General features: G+C 56.8%; 1 protein-coding gene across 22 annotated transcripts in view; it reads right to left on the bottom strand.

Annotated features, from left to right (window-relative positions):
* MUC16 (mucin 16, cell surface associated) overlaps positions 1 to 14865 on the bottom strand; it is a 71906-nt gene that overhangs the window by 47569 nt on the left and 9472 nt on the right. For all 22 annotated transcript variants that reach the window (XM_059870131.1, XM_059870130.1, XM_059870127.1 and 19 more), the window contains exon 3: positions 1 to 14865. This exon is cut by the window's left edge. In XM_059870131.1, the coding sequence (XP_059726114.1) occupies positions 1 to 14865 (14865 nt within the window).

The raw sequence follows: 14865 nt of genomic DNA, 5'->3' as shown, positions 1-14865 counted from the left end.
ATGATTGTGGAGGTTGTGACATGTGGGGACGTCTCGAGCCGAGCTGAAGAGACTGAAGGCATAGACTCAGATGTGGACTGCACAAAGGAGGTGGTGGCTTCTGGACTTGTGGTGGTGGACGCTGTGGTGGACTGAACAAGTGATGTGGCCAGACCAGCAGCTGTGGAGGTTGTCTCAAGAACAGTGCTGCTGCTGGGTGTCGCTGTGGTGAAAGCTGAGGAAGAGATCTCCAGAGTGGAGCTCGGACGAGCAGCAGAAGTGGTGGCAGAAGTTGGTCCTGTCCCAGGAACAGAGGTGGATGTTTGGGTGAGGACCGTGCTGCTCGCCGTTGTTGCCTCTCTTTCTGCAGTGGTGGCCTGCTGACTCAAGGGACTCTCCGTGGGGCTGGATTGCATGGCTGTGGTGGCTGAAGCCTTTGGTTTGGAGGTTTGTTCCACGGTCGAGAGGACTGTGGAGCTTGGCTCCAATGGAGACGTGTCGGCTCTAGTAGAAGAGGCTGCAGCCGTAGTCTCGGGAGGCGATGTGGCCTGTGCACTCGAGGTGGGGAATTCTGTTGTCAAGGCGGTGGGCACCGTGCTGGGCTCAGAGGTTAAAGTTGCCGTAGCTGCAGCGGTTGAGGTTGTCTGCAAGGGCGTGGTGGTGCTTGTAGTTGTGGTGAGAGCTGGTGAACTGCTCTCCTGAGCAGAGCTCGTAGGAAGAGAAGAGGCGGTGGCAGAAGTTGAGCTTGTCCCAGCAGCAGCGGAGGATGTTTGTGCACCCACCGCAGAGGTTGCCGTTGTTTGTCCCAATTCAGTGGTGACCTGCTCAGGAGTGGATGTCCCAGTAGGGCTTGATTGCACTGGAGAGGTTGCTGAAGTCTTTAGGCTGGAGCTTTCTGCTGTCGACGACAGGATTGTGGAGGTTGTCACAAGTGGAGACGTTTCTGGTCGAGCTGAAGGGACTGAGGTCGAAGACTCGCGCTCCGTTGTGGGCTGCACAGCAGAGGTGGTACCTTCCAGCCTTGTGGTGGTGGACGCTGCGGTGGACTGAACAAGTGATGTGGCCAGACCAGCAGCTGTGGAGGTCGTCTCAAGAACAGTGCTGCTGGTGGGTGTCATTGTGGTGAAAGTTGAGGAAGTGATCTCCAGAGTAGAGCTCAGAGGAGCAGCAGAAGTGGTGGCAGAAGTTGATCTTGTCCCAGGAGCAGAGGACATTGTTTGTGCAAAGCCAGTGGTGGTCGCCGCTCCTATCTTTGTCACTGGGATGGCTACATAGTCACCAGGGGATGTTCCAGCAGGGCTGGATTGGATTGCAGTTGTGGCTGACGTCTTGGGGCCGGAGCTTTGTCCTGTGGTTGACATGATTGTGGAGGTTGTGACATGTGGGGACGTCTCGAGCCGAGCTGAAGAGACTGAAGGCATAGACTCAGATGTGGACTGCACAAAGGAGGTGGTGGCTTCTGGACTTGTGGTGGTAGACGCTGTGGTGGACTGAACAAGTGATGTGGCCAGACCAGCAGCTGTGGAGGTTGTCTCAAGAACAGTGCTGCTGCTGGGTGTCGCTGTGGTGAAAGCTGAGGAAGAGATCTCCAGAGTGGAGCTCAGAGGAGCAGCAGAAGTGGTGGCAGAAGTTGGTCCTGTCCCAGGAACAGAGGTGGGTGTTTGGGTGAGGACCGTGCTGCTCGCCGTTGTTGCCTCTCTTTCTGCAGTGGTGGCCTGCTGACTCAAGGGACTCTCCGTGGGGCTGGATTGCATGGCTGTGGTGGCTGAAGCCTTTGGTTTGGAGGTTTGTTCCACGGTCGAGAGGACTGTGGAGCTTGGCTCCAATGCAGACGTGTCGGCTCTAGTGGAAGAGGCTGCAGCCGTAGACTCGGGAGGCGATGTGGCCTGTGCACTCGAGGTGGGGAATTCTGTTGTCAAGGCGGTGGGCACCGTGCTGGGCTCAGAGGTTAAAGTTGCCGTAGCTGCAGCGGTTGAGGTTGTCTGCAAGGGCGTGGTGGTTCTTGTAGTTGTGGTGAGAGCTGGTGAACTGCTCTCCTGAGCAGAGCTCGTAGGAAGAGAAGAGGCGGTGGCAGAAGTTGAGCTTGTCCCAGCAGCAGCGGAGGATGTTTGTGCACCCACCGCAGAGGTTGCCGTTGTTTGTCCCAATTCAGTGGTGACCTGCTCAGGAGTGGATGTCCCAGTAGGGCTTGATTGCACTGGAGAGGTTGCTGAAGTCTTTAGGCTGGAGCTTTCTGCTGTCGTCGACAGGATTGTGGAGGTTGTCACAAGTGGAGACGTTTCTGGTCGAGCTGAAGGGACTGAGGTCGAAGACTCGCGCTCCGTTGTGGGCTGCACAGCAGAGGTGGTACCTTCCAGCCTTGTGGTGGCGGACGCTGCGGTGGACTGAACAAGTGATGTGGCCAGACCAGCAGCTGTGGAGGTCGTCTCAAGAACAGTGCTGCTGGTGGGTGTCATTGTGGTGAAAGTTGAGGAAGTGATCTCCAGAGTGGAGCTCAGAGGAGCAGCAGAAGTGGTGGCAGAAGTTGATCTTGTCCCAGGAGCAGAGGACATTGTTTGTGCAAAGCCAGTGGTGGTCGCCGCTCCTATCTTTGTCACTGGGATGGCTACATAGTCACCAGGGGATGTTCCAGCAGGGCTGGATTGGATTGCAGTTGTGGCTGACGTCTTGGGGCCGGAGCTTTGTCCTGTGGTTGACATGATTGTGGAGGTTGTGACATGTGGGGACGTCTCGAGCCGAGCTGAAGAGACTGAAGGCATAGACTCAGATGTGGACTGCACAAAGGAGGTGGTGGCTTCTGGACTTGTGGTGGTGGACGCTGTGGTGGACTGAACAAGTGATGTGGCCAGACCAGCAGCTGTGGAGGTTGTCTCAAGAACAGTGCTGCTGCTGGGTGTCGCTGTGGTGAAAGTTGAGGAAGAGATCTCCAGAGTAGAGCTCAGAGGAGCAGCAGAAGTGGTGGCAGAAGTTGGTCCTGTCCCAGGAACAGAGGTGGGTGTTTGGGTGAGGACCGTGCTGCTCGCCGTTGTTGCCTCTCTTTCTGCAGTGGTGGCCTGCTGACTCAAGGGACTCTCCGTGGGGCTGGATTGCATGGCTGTGGTGGCTGAAGCCTTTGGTTTGGAGGTTTGTTCCACGGTCGAGAGGACTGTGGAGCTTGGCTCCAATGGAGACGTGTCGGCTCTAGTGGAAGAGGCTGCAGCCGTAGACTCGGGAGGCGATGTGGCCTGTGCACTCGAGGTGGGGAATTCTGTTGTCAAGGCGGTGGGCACCGTGCTGGGCTCAGAGGTTAAAGTTGCCGTAGCTGCAGCGGTTGAGGTTGTCTGCAAGGGCGTGGTGGTGCTTGTAGTTGTGGTGAGAGCTGGTGAACTGCTCTCCTGAGCAGAGCTCATAGGAAGAGAAGAGGCGGTGGCAGAAGTTGAGCTTGTCCCAGCAGCAGCGGAGGATGTTTGTGCATGCACCGCAGAGGTTGCCGTTGTCTGTCCCAATTCAGTGGTGACCTGCTCAGGAGTGGATGTCCCAGTAGGGCTTGATTGCACTGGAGAGGTTGCTGAAGTCTTTAGGCTGGAGCTTTCCGCTGTCGACGATAGGATTGTGGAGGTTGTCACAAGTGGAGACGTTTCTGGTCGAGCTGAAGGGACTGAGGTCGAAGACTCGCGCTCCGTTGTGGGCTGCACAGCAGAGCTGGTACCTTCCAGCCTTGTGGTGGCGGACGCTGCGGTGGACTGAACAAGTGATGTGGCCAGACCAGCAGCTGTGGAGGTCGTCTCAAGAACAGTGCTGCTGGTGGGTGTCAATGTGGTGAAAGTTGAGGAAGAGATCTCCAGAGTGGAGCTCAGAGGAGCAGCAGAAGTGGTGGCAGAAGTTGATCTTGTCCCAGGAGCAGAGGACATTGTTTGTGCAAAGCCAGTGGTGGTCGACGCTCCTATCTTTGTCACTGGGATGGCTACATAGTCACCAGGGGATGTTCCAGCAGGGCTGGATTGGACTGCAGTTGTGGCTGACGTCTTGGGGCCGGAGCTTTGTCCTGTGGTTGACATGATTGTGGAGGTTGTGACATGTGGGGACGTCTCGAGCTGAGCTGAAGAGACTGAAGGCATAGACTCAGATGTGGACTGCACAAAGGAGGTGGTGGCTTCTGGACTTGTGGTGGTGGACGCTGTGGTGGACTGAACAAGTGATGTGGCCAGACCAGCAGCTGTGGAGGTTGTCTCAAGAACAGTGCTGCTGGTGGGTGTCGCTGTGGTGAAAGTTGAGGAAGAGATCTCCAGAGTAGAGCTCAGAGGAGCAGCAGAAGTGGTGGCAGAAGTTGGTCCTGTCCCAGGAACAGAGGTGGGTGTTTGGGTGAGGACCGTGCTGCTCGCCGTTGTTGCCTCTCTTTCTGCAGTGGTGGCCTGCTGACTCAAGGGACTCTCCGTGGGGCTGGATTGCATGGCTGTGGTGGCTGAAGCCTTTGGTTTGGAGGTTTGTTCCACGGTCGAGAGGACTGTGGAGCTTGGCTCCAATGGAGACGTGTCGGCTCCAGTGGAAGAGGCTGCAGCCGGAGACTCGGGAGGCGATGTGGCCTGTGCACTCGAGGTGGGGAATTCTGTTGTCAAGGCGGTGGGCACCGTGCTGGGCTCAGAGGTTAAAGTTGCCGTAGCTGCAGCGGTTGAGGTTGTCTGCAAGGGCGTGGTGGTGCTTGTAGTTGTGGTGAGAGCTGGTGAACTGCTCTCCTGAGCAGAGCTCGTAGGAAGAGAAGAGGCGGTGGCAGAAGTTGAGCTTGTCCCAGCAGCAGCGGAGGATGTTTGTGCATGCACCGCAGAGGTTGCCGTTGTCTGTCCCAATTCAGTGGTGACCTGCTCAGGAGTGCATGTCCCAGTAGGGCTTGATTGCACTGGAGAGGTTGCTGAAGTCTTTATGCTGGAGCTTTCCGCTGTCGACGACAGGATTGTGGAGGTTGTCACAAGTGGAGACGTTTCTGGTCGAGCTGAAGGGACTGAGGTCGAAGACTCGTGCTCCGTTGTGGGCTGCACAGCAGAGCTGGTACCTTCCAGCCTTGTGGTGGCGGACGCTGCGGTGGACTGAACAAGTGATGTGGCCAGACCAGCAGCTGTGGAGGTCGTCTCAAGAACAGTGCTGCTGGTGGGTGTCATTGTGGTGAAAGTTGAGGAAGAGATCTCCAGAGTAGAGCTCAGAGGAGCAGCAGAAGTGGTGGCAGAAGTTGATCTTGTCCCAGGAGCAGAGGACATTGTTTGTGCAAAGCCAGTGGTGGTCGCCGCTCCTATCTTTGTCACTGGGATGGCTACATAGTCACCAGGGGATGTTCCAGCAGGGCTGGATTGGATTGCAGTTGTGGCTGACGTCTTGGGGCCGGAGCTTTGTCCTGTGGTTGACATGATTGTGGAGGTTGTGACATGTGGGGACGTCTCGAGCCGAGCTGAAGAGACTGAAGGCATAGACTCAGATGTGGACTGCACAAAGGAGGTGGTGGCTTCTGGACTTGTGGTGGTGGACGCTGTGGTGGACTGAACAAGTGATGTGGCCAGACCAGCAGCTGTGGAGGTTGTCTCAAGAACAGTGCTGCTGCTGGGTGTCGCTGTGGTGAAAGCTGAGGAAGAGATCTCCAGAGTAGAGCTCAGAGGAGCAGCAGAAGTGGTGGCAGAAGTTGGTCCTGTCCCAGGAACAGAGGTGGGTGTTTGGGTGAGGACCGTGCTGCTCGCCGTTGTTGCCTCTCTTTCTGCAGTGGTGGCCTGCTGACTCAAGGGACTCTCCGTGGGGCTGGATTGCATGGCTGTGGTGGCTGAAGCCTTTGGTTTGGAGGTTTGTTCCACGGTCGAGAGGACTGTGGAGCTTGGCTCCAATGGAGACGTGTCGGCTCCAGTGGAAGAGGCTGCAGCCGGAGACTCGGGAGGCGATGTGGCCTGTGCACTCGAGGTGGGGAATTCTGTTGTCAAGGCGGTGGGCACCGTGCTGGGCTCAGAGGTTAAAGTTGCCGTAGCTGCAGCGGTTGAGGTTGTCTGCAAGGGCGTGGTGGTGCTTGTAGTTGTGGTGAGAGCTGGTGAACTGCTCTCCTGAGCAGAGCTCGTAGGAAGAGAAGAGGCGGTGGCAGAAGTTGAGCTTGTCCCAGCAGCAGCGGAGGATGTTTGTGCATGCACCGCAGAGGTTGCCGTTGTCTGTCCCAATTCAGTGGTGACCTGCTCAGGAGTGCATGTCCCAGTAGGGCTTGATTGCACTGGAGAGGTTGCTGAAGTCTTTATGCTGGAGCTTTCCGCTGTCGACGACAGGATTGTGGAGGTTGTCACAAGTGGAGACGTTTCTGGTCGAGCTGAAGGGACTGAGGTCGAAGACTCGTGCTCCGTTGTGGGCTGCACAGCAGAGCTGGTACCTTCCAGCCTTGTGGTGGCGGACGCTGCGGTGGACTGAACAAGTGATGTGGCCAGACCAGCAGCTGTGGAGGTCGTCTCAAGAACAGTGCTGCTGGTGGGTGTCATTGTGGTGAAAGTTGAGGAAGAGATCTCCAGAGTAGAGCTCAGAGGAGCAGCAGAAGTGGTGGCAGAAGTTGATCTTGTCCCAGGAGCAGAGGACATTGTTTGTGCAAAGCCAGTGGTGGTCGCCGCTCCTATCTTTGTCACTGGGATGGCTACATAGTCACCAGGGGATGTTCCAGCAGGGCTGGATTGGATTGCAGTTGTGGCTGACGTCTTGGGGCCGGAGCTTTGTCCTGTGGTTGACATGATTGTGGAGGTTGTGACATGTGGGGACGTCTCGAGCCGAGCTGAAGAGACTGAAGGCATAGACTCAGATGTGGACTGCACAAAGGAGGTGGTGGCTTCTGGACTTGTGGTGGTGGACGCTGTGGTGGACTGAACAAGTGATGTGGCCAGACCAGCAGCTGTGGAGGTTGTCTCAAGAACAGTGCTGCTGCTGGGTGTCGCTGTGGTGAAAGCTGAGGAAGAGATCTCCAGAGTAGAGCTCAGAGGAGCAGCAGAAGTGGTGGCAGAAGTTGGTCCTGTCCCAGGAACAGAGGTGGGTGTTTGGGTGAGGACCGTGCTGCTCGCCGTTGTTGCCTCTCTTTCTGCAGTGGTGGCCTGCTGACTCAAGGGACTCTCCGTGGGGCTGGATTGCATGGCTGTGGTGGCTGAAGCCTTTGGTTTGGAGGTTTGTTCCACGGTCGAGAGGACTGTGGAGCTTGGCTCCAATGGAGACGTGTCGGCTCTAGTGGAAGAGGCTGCAGCCGTAGACTCGGGAGGCGATGTGGCCTGTGCACTCGAGGTGGGGAATTCTGTTGTCAAGGCGGTGGGCACCGTGCTGGGCTCAGAGGTTAAAGTTGCCGTAGCTGCAGCGGTTGAGGTTGTCTGCAAGGGCGTGGTGGTGCTTGTAGTTTTGGTGAGAGCTGGTGAACTGCTCTCCTGAGCAGAGCTCGTAGGAAGAGAAGAGGCGGTGGCAGAAGTTGAGCTTGTCCCAGCAGCAGCGGAGGATGTTTGTGCATGCACCGCAGAGGTTGCCGTTGTCTGTCCCAATTCAGTGGTGACCTGCTCAGGAGTGGATGTCCCAGTAGGGCTTGATTGCACTGGAGAGGTTGCTGAAGTCTTTAGGCTGGAGCTTTCCGCTGTCGACGACAGGATTGTGGAGGTTGTCACAAGTGGAGACGTTTCTGGTCGAGCTGAAGGGACTGAGGTCGAAGACTCGCGCTCCGTTGTGGGCTGCACAGCAGAGCTGGTACCTTCCAGCCTTGTGGTGGCGGGCGCTGCGGTGGACTGAACAAGTGATGTGGCCAGACCAGCAGCTGTGGAGGTCGCCTCAAGAACAGTGCTGCTGGTGGGTGTCATTGTGGTGAAAGTTGAGGAAGTGATCTCCAGAGTAGAGCTCAGAGGAGCAGCAGAAGTGGTGGCAGAAGTTGATCTTGTCCCAGGAGCAGAGGACATCGTTTGTGCAAAGCCAGTGATGGTCGCCGCTCCTATCTTTGTCACTGGGATGGCTACATAGTCACCAGGGGATGTTCCAGCAGGGCTGGATTGGATTGCAGTTGTGGCTGACGTCTTGGGGCCGGAGCTTTGTCCTGTGGTTGACATGATTGTGGAGGTTGTGACATGTGGGGACGTCTCGAGCCGAGCTGAAGAGACTGAAGGCATAGACTCAGATGTGGACTGCACAAAGGAGGTGGTGGCTTCTGGACTTGTGGTGGTGGACGCTGTGGTGGACTGAACAAGTGATGTGGCCAGACCAGCAGCTGTGGAGGTTGTCGCAAGAACAGTGCTGCTGCTGGGTGTCGCTGTGGTGAAAGTTGAGGAAGAGATCTCCAGAGTAGAGCTCAGAGGAGCAGCAGAAGTGGTGGCAGAAGTTGGTCCTGTCCCAGGAACAGAGGTGGATGTTTGGGTGAGGACCGTGCTGCTCGCCGTTGTTGCCTCTCTTTCTGCAGTGGTGGCCTGCTGACTCAAGGGACTCTCCGTGGGGCTGGATTGCATGGCTGTGGTGGCTGAAGCCTTTGGTTTGGAGGTTTGTTCCACGGTCGAGAGGACTGTGGAGCTTGGCTCCAATGGAGACGTGTCGGCTCTAGTGGAAGAGGCTGCAGCCGTAGACTCGGGAGGCGATGTGGCCTGTGCACTCGAGGTGGGGAATTCTGTTGTCAAGGCGGTGGGCACCGTGCTGGGCTCAGAGGTTAAAGTTGCCGTAGCTGCAGCGGTTGAGGTTGTCTGCAAGGGCGTGGTGGTGCTTGTAGTTGTGGTGAGAGCTGGTGAACTACTCTCCTGAGCAGAGCTCGTAGGAAGAGAAGAGGCGGTGGCAGAAGTTGAGCTTGTCCCAGCAGCAGCGGAGGATGTTTGTGCACCCACCGCAGAGGTTGCCGTTGTTTGTCCCAATTCAGTGGTGACCTGCTCAGGAGTGGATGTCCCAGTAGGGCTTGATTGCACTGGAGAGGTTGCTGAAGTCTTTAGGCTGGAGCTTTCCGCTGTCGTCGACAGGATTGTGGAGGTTGTCACAAGTGGAGACGTTTCTGGTCGAGCTGAAGGGACTGAGGTCGAAGACTCGCGCTCCGTTGTGGGCTGCACAGCAGAGCTGGTACCTTCCAGCCTTGTGGTGGCGGACGCTGCGGTGGACTGAACAAGTGATGTGGCCAGACCAGCAGCTGTGGAGGTCGTCTCAAGAACAGTGCTGCTGGTGGGTGTCATTGTGGTGAAAGTTGAGGAAGAGATCTCCAGAGTGGAGCTCAGAGGAGCAGCAGAAGTGGTGGCAGAAGTTGATCTTGTCCCAGGAGCAGAGGACATCGTTTGTGCAAAGCCAGTGGTGGTCGCCGCTCCTATCTTTGTCACTGGGATGGCTACATAGTCACCAGGGGATGTTCCAGCAGGGCTGGATTGGATTGCAGTTGTGGCTGACGTCTTGGGGCCGGAGCTTTGTCCTGTGGTTGACATGATTGTGGAGGTTGTGACATGTGGGGACGTCTCGAGCCGAGCTGAAGAGACTGAAGGCATAGACTCAGATGTGGACTGCACAAAGGAGGTGGTGGCTTCTGGACTTGTGGTGGTGGACGCTGTGGTGGACTGAACAAGTGATGTGGCCAGACCAGCAGCTGTGGAGGTTGTCTCAAGAACAGTGCTGCTGCTGGGTGTCGCTGTGGTGAAAGCTGAGGAAGATATCTCCAGAGTAGAGCTCAGAGGAGCAGCAGAAGTGGTGGCAGAAGTTGGTCCTGTCCCAGGAACAGAGGTGGGTGTTTGGGTGAGGACCGTGCTGCTCGCCGTTGTTGCCTCTCTTTCTGCAGTGGTGGCCTGCTGACTCAAGGGACTCTCCGTGGGGCTGGATTGCATGGCTGTGGTGGCTGAAGCCTTTGGTTTGGAGGTTTGTTCCACGGTCGAGAGGACTGTGGAGCTTGGCTCCAATGGAGACGTGTCGGCTCCAGTGGAAGAGGCTGCAGCCGTAGACTCGGGAGGCGATGTGGCCTGTGCACTCGAGGTGGGGAATTCTGTTGTCAAGGCGGTGGGCACCGTGCTGGGCTCAGAGGTTAAAGTTGCCGTAGCTGCAGCGGTTGAGGTTGTCTGCAAGGGCGTGGTGGTGCTTGTAGTTGTGGTGAGAGCTGGTGAACTGCTCTCCTGAGCAGAGCTCGTAGGAAGAGAAGAGGCGGTGGCAGAAGTTGAGCTTGTCCCAGCAGCAGCGGAGGATGTTTGTGCACCCACCGCAGAGGTTGCCGTTGTTTGTCCCAATTCAGTGGTGACCTGCTCAGGAGTGGATGTCCCAGTAGGGCTTGATTGCACTGGAGAGGTTGCTGAAGTCTTTAGGCTGGAGCTTTCTGCTGTCGTCGACAGGATTGTGGAGGTTGTCACAAGTGGAGACGTTTCTGGTCGAGCTGAAGGGACTGAGGTCGAAGACTCGTGCTCCGTTGTGGGCTGCACAGCAGAGCTGGTACCTTCCAGCCTTGTGGTGGCGGACGCTGCGGTGGACTGAACAAGTGATGTGGCCAGACCAGCAGCTGTGGAGGTCGTCTCAAGAACAGTGCTGCTGGTGGGTGTCAATGTGGTGAAAGTTGAGGAAGAGATCTCCAGAGTGGAGCTCAGAGGAGCAGCAGAAGTGGTGGCAGAAGTTGATCTTGTCCCAGGAGCAGAGGACATCGTTTGTGCAAAGCCAGTGGTGGTCGCCGCTCCTATCTTTGTCACTGGGATGGCTACATAGTCACCAGGGGATGTTCCAGCAGGGCTGGATTGGATTGCAGTTGTGGCTGACGTCTTGGGGCCGGAGCTTTGTCCTGTGGTTGACATGATTGTGGAGGTTGTGACATGTGGGGACGTCTCGAGCCGAGCTGAAGAGACTGAAGGCATAGACTCAGATGTGGACTGCACAAAGGAGGTGGTGGCTTCTGGACTTGTGGTGGTAGACGCTGTGGTGGACTGAACAAGTGATGTGGCCAGACCAGCAGCTGTGGAGGTTGTCTCAAGAACAGTGCTGCTGCTGGGTGTCGCTGTGGTGAAAGCTGAGGAAGAGATCTCCAGAGTAGAGCTCAGAGGAGCAGCAGAAGTGGTGGCAGAAGTTGGTCCTGTCCCAGGAGCAGAGGTGGATGTTTGGGTGAGGACCGTGCTGCTCGCCGTTGTTGCCTCTCTTTCTGCAGTGGTGGCCTGCTGACTCAAGGGACTCTCCGTGGGGCTGGATTGCATGGCTGTGGTGGCTGAAGCCTTTGGTTTGGAGGTTTGTTCCACGGTCGAGAGGACTGTGGAGCTTGGCTCCAATGGAGACGTGTCGGCTCCAGTGGAAGAGGCTGCAGCCGTAGACTCGGGAGGCGATGTGGCCTGTGCACTCGAGGTGGGGAATTCTGTTGTCAAGGCGGTGGGCACCGTGCTGGGCTCAGAGGTTAAAGTTGCCGTAGCTGCAGCGGTTGAGGTTGTCTGCAAGGGCGTGGTGGTGCTTGTAGTTGTGGTGAGAGCTGGTGAACTGCTCTCCTGAGCAGAGCTCGTAGGAAGAGAAGAGGCGGTGGCAGAAGTTGAGCTTGTCCCAGCAGCAGCGGAGGATGTTTGTGCACCCACCGCAGAGGTTGCCGTTGTTTGTCCCAATTCAGTGGTGACCTGCTCAGGAGTGGATGTCCCAGTAGGGCTTGATTGCACTGGAGAGGTTGCTGAAGTCTTTAGGCTGGAGCTTTCCGCTGTCGTCGACAGGATTGTGGAGGTTGTCACAAGTGGAGACGTTTCTGGTTGAGCTGAAGGGACTGAAGTCGAAAACTCGCGCTCCGTTGTGGGCTGCACAGCAGAGCTGGTACCTTCCAGCCTTGTGGTGGCGGACGCTGCGGTGGACTGAACAAGTGATGTGGCCAGACCAGCAGCTGCGGAGGTCGTCTCAAGAACAGTGCTGCTGGTGGGTGTCATTGTGGTGAAAGTTGAGAAAGTGATCTCCAGAGTAGAGCTCAGAGGAGCAGCAGAAGTGGTGGCAGAAGTTGATCTTGTCCCAGGAGCAGAGGACATCGTTTGTGCAAAGCCAGTGGTGGTCGCCGCTCCTATCTTTGTCACTGGGATGGCTACATAGTCACCAGGGGATGTTCCAGCAGGGCTGGATTGGATTGCAGTTGTGGCTGACGTCTTGGGGCCGGAGCTTTGTCCTGTGGTTGACATGATTGTGGAGGTTGTGACATGTGGGGACGTCTCGAGCCGAGCTGAAGAGACTGAAGGCATAGACTCAGATGTGGACTGCACAAAGGAGGTGGTGGCTTCTGGACTTGTGGTGGTGGACGCTGTGGTGGACTGAACAAGTGATGTGGCCAGACCAGCAGCTGTGGAGGTTGTCTCAAGAACAGTGCTGCTGCTGGGTGTCGCTGTGGTGAAAGCTGAGGAAGAGATCTCCAGAGTAGAGCTCAGAGGAGCAGCAGAAGTGGTGGCAGAAGTTGGTCCTGTCCCAGGAACAGAGGTGGATGTTTGGGTGAGGACCGTGCTGCTCGCCGTTGTTGCCTCTCTTTCTGCAGTGGTGGCCTGCTGACTCAAGGGACTCTCCGTGGGGCTGGATTGCATGGCTGTGGTGGCTGAAGCCTTTGGTTTGGAGGTTTGTTCCACGGTCGAGAGGACTGTGGAGCTTGGCTCCAATGGAGACGTGTCGGCTCTAGTGGAAGAGGCTGCAGCCGTAGACTCGGGAGGCGATGTGGCCTGTGCACTCGAGGTGGGGAATTCTGTTGTCAAGGCGGTGGGCACCGTGCTGGGCTCAGAGGTTAAAGTTGCCGTAGCTGCAGCGGTTGAGGTTGTCTGCAAGGGCGTGGTGGTGCTTGTAGTTGTGGTGAGAGCTGGTGAACTGCTCTCCTGAGCAGAGCTCGTAGGAAGAGAAGAGGCGGTGGCAGAAGTTGAGCTTGTCCCAGCAGCAGCGGAGGATGTTTGTGCACCCACCGCAGAGGTTGCCGTTGTTTGTCCCAATTCAGTGGTGACCTGCTCAGGAGTGGATGTCCCAGTAGGGCTTGATTGCACTGGAGAGGTTGCTGAAGTCTTTAGGCTGGAGCTTTCCGCTGTCGTCGACAGGATTGTGGAGGTTGTCACAAGTGGAGACGTTTCTGGTCGAGCTGAAGGGACTGAGGTCGAAGACTCGCGCTCCGTTGTGGGCTGCACAGCAGAGCTGGTACCTTCCAGCCTTGTGGTGGCGGACGCTGCGGTGGACTGAACAAGTGATGTGGCCAGACCAGCAGCTGTGGAGGTCGTCTCAAGAACAGTGCTGCTGGTGGGTGTCATTGTGGTGAAAGTTGAGGAAGTGATCTCCAGAGTGGAGCTCAGAGGAGCAGCAGAAGTGGTGGCAGAAGTTGATCTTGTCCCAGGAGCAGAGGACATCGTTTGTGCAAAGCCAGTGGTGGTCGCCGCTCCTATCTTTGTCACTGGGATGGCTACATAGTCACCAGGGGATGTTCCAGCAGGGCTGGATTGGATTGCAGTTGTGGCTGACGTCTTGAGGCCGGAGCTTTGTCCTGTGGTTGACATGATTGTGGAGGTTGTGACATGTGGGGACGTCTCGAGCCGAGCTGAAGAGACTGAAGGCATAGACTCAGATGTGGACTGCACAAAGGAGGTGGTGGCTTCTGGACTTGTGGTGGTGGACACTGTGGTGGACTGAACAAGTGATGTGGCCAGACCAGCAGCTGTGGAGGTTGTCTCAAGAACAGTGCTGCTGCTGGGTGTCGCTGTGGTGAAAGTTGAGGAAGAGATCTCCAGAGTAGAGCTCAGAGGAGCAGCAGAAGTGGTGGCAGAAGTTGGTCCTGTCCCAGGAACAGAGGTGGATGTTTGGGTGAGGACCGTGCTGCTCGCCGTTTTTTCCTGTGTTGCTGCAGTGGTGGCCTGCTGACTCAAGGGACTCTCCGTGGGGCTGGATTGCATGGCTGTGGTGGCTGAAGCCTTTGGTTTGGAGGTTTGTTCCACGGTCAAGAGGACTGTGGAGCTTGGCTCCAATGGAGACATGTCGGCTCTAGGGGAAGAGGCTGCAGCCGTAGACTCGGGAGGCGATGTGGCCTGTGCACTCGAGGTGGGGAATTCTGTTGTCAAGGCGGTGGACACCGTGCTGGGCTCAGAGGTTAAAGTTGCCGTAGCTGCAGCGGTTGAGGTTGTCTGCAAGGGCGTGGTCGTGCTTGTAGTTGTGGTGAGAGCTGGTGAACTGCTCTCCTGAGCAGAGCTCGTAGGAAGAGAAGAGGCGGTGGCAGAAGATGGGCTTGTCCCAGCAGCAGCGGAAGATGTTTGTGCATGCACCACAGAGGTCGCCGTCATTCCTGTCCCTCCCGTAGTGACCTCGTCACGAGTTGGTGTCTCAGCCAAGGTGGATTGGACTGGAATGGTGGCTGAAGCCATGAGGTTGGGGATTTCTGCTGTGGTTGACGGGATTGCGGAGGTTGTCGCAATTGGAGACGTCTCTGTCCGCGCTGAAGAGCCTGAAGCCGTAGACGCAGGCTGGGATGTGGACTGCGCAGCCGCGGTGGTGCCTCCTGGCCTTGTGGTGGCGGATTTACTGCTGGAACCAACAGCGGATATGCCCAGGGCAGCAACTGAGGAGGTTGACTCAAAAACAGTACTGCTGGTGGCGGGTGTATCTGTGGTGAGAGATGGGGTAGTTGTCTCCAGAGTCGAGCTCAGAGGAGCAGCAGAAGTGGTGGCAGAAGTTGGTCCTGTCCCAGGAACAGAGGTGGATGTTTGGGTGAGGACCGTGCTGCTCGCCGTTGTTTCCTGTGTTGCTGCAGTGGTGGCCTGCTGACTCAAGGGACTCTCCGTGGGGCTGGATTGCATGGCTGTGGTGGCTGAAGCCTTTGGTTTGGAGGTTTGTTCCACGGTCGAGAGGACTGTGGAGCTTGGCTCCAATGGAGACGTGTCGGCTCTAGTGGAAGAGGCTGCAGCCGTAGACTCGGGAGGCGATGTGGCCTGTGCACTCGAGGTGGGGAATTCTGTTGTCAAGGCGGTGGGCACCGTGCTGGGCTCAGAG

This window comes from Haemorhous mexicanus, chromosome 29 (genome assembly GCF_027477595.1).
Source record: "Haemorhous mexicanus isolate bHaeMex1 chromosome 29, bHaeMex1.pri, whole genome shotgun sequence".
Classification (NCBI taxonomy): Eukaryota; Metazoa; Chordata; class Aves; order Passeriformes; family Fringillidae; genus Haemorhous; species Haemorhous mexicanus.
The sequence above is the reverse complement of the archived record's forward strand: the minus strand, read 5'-3'. Positions and strand labels throughout refer to the sequence as shown.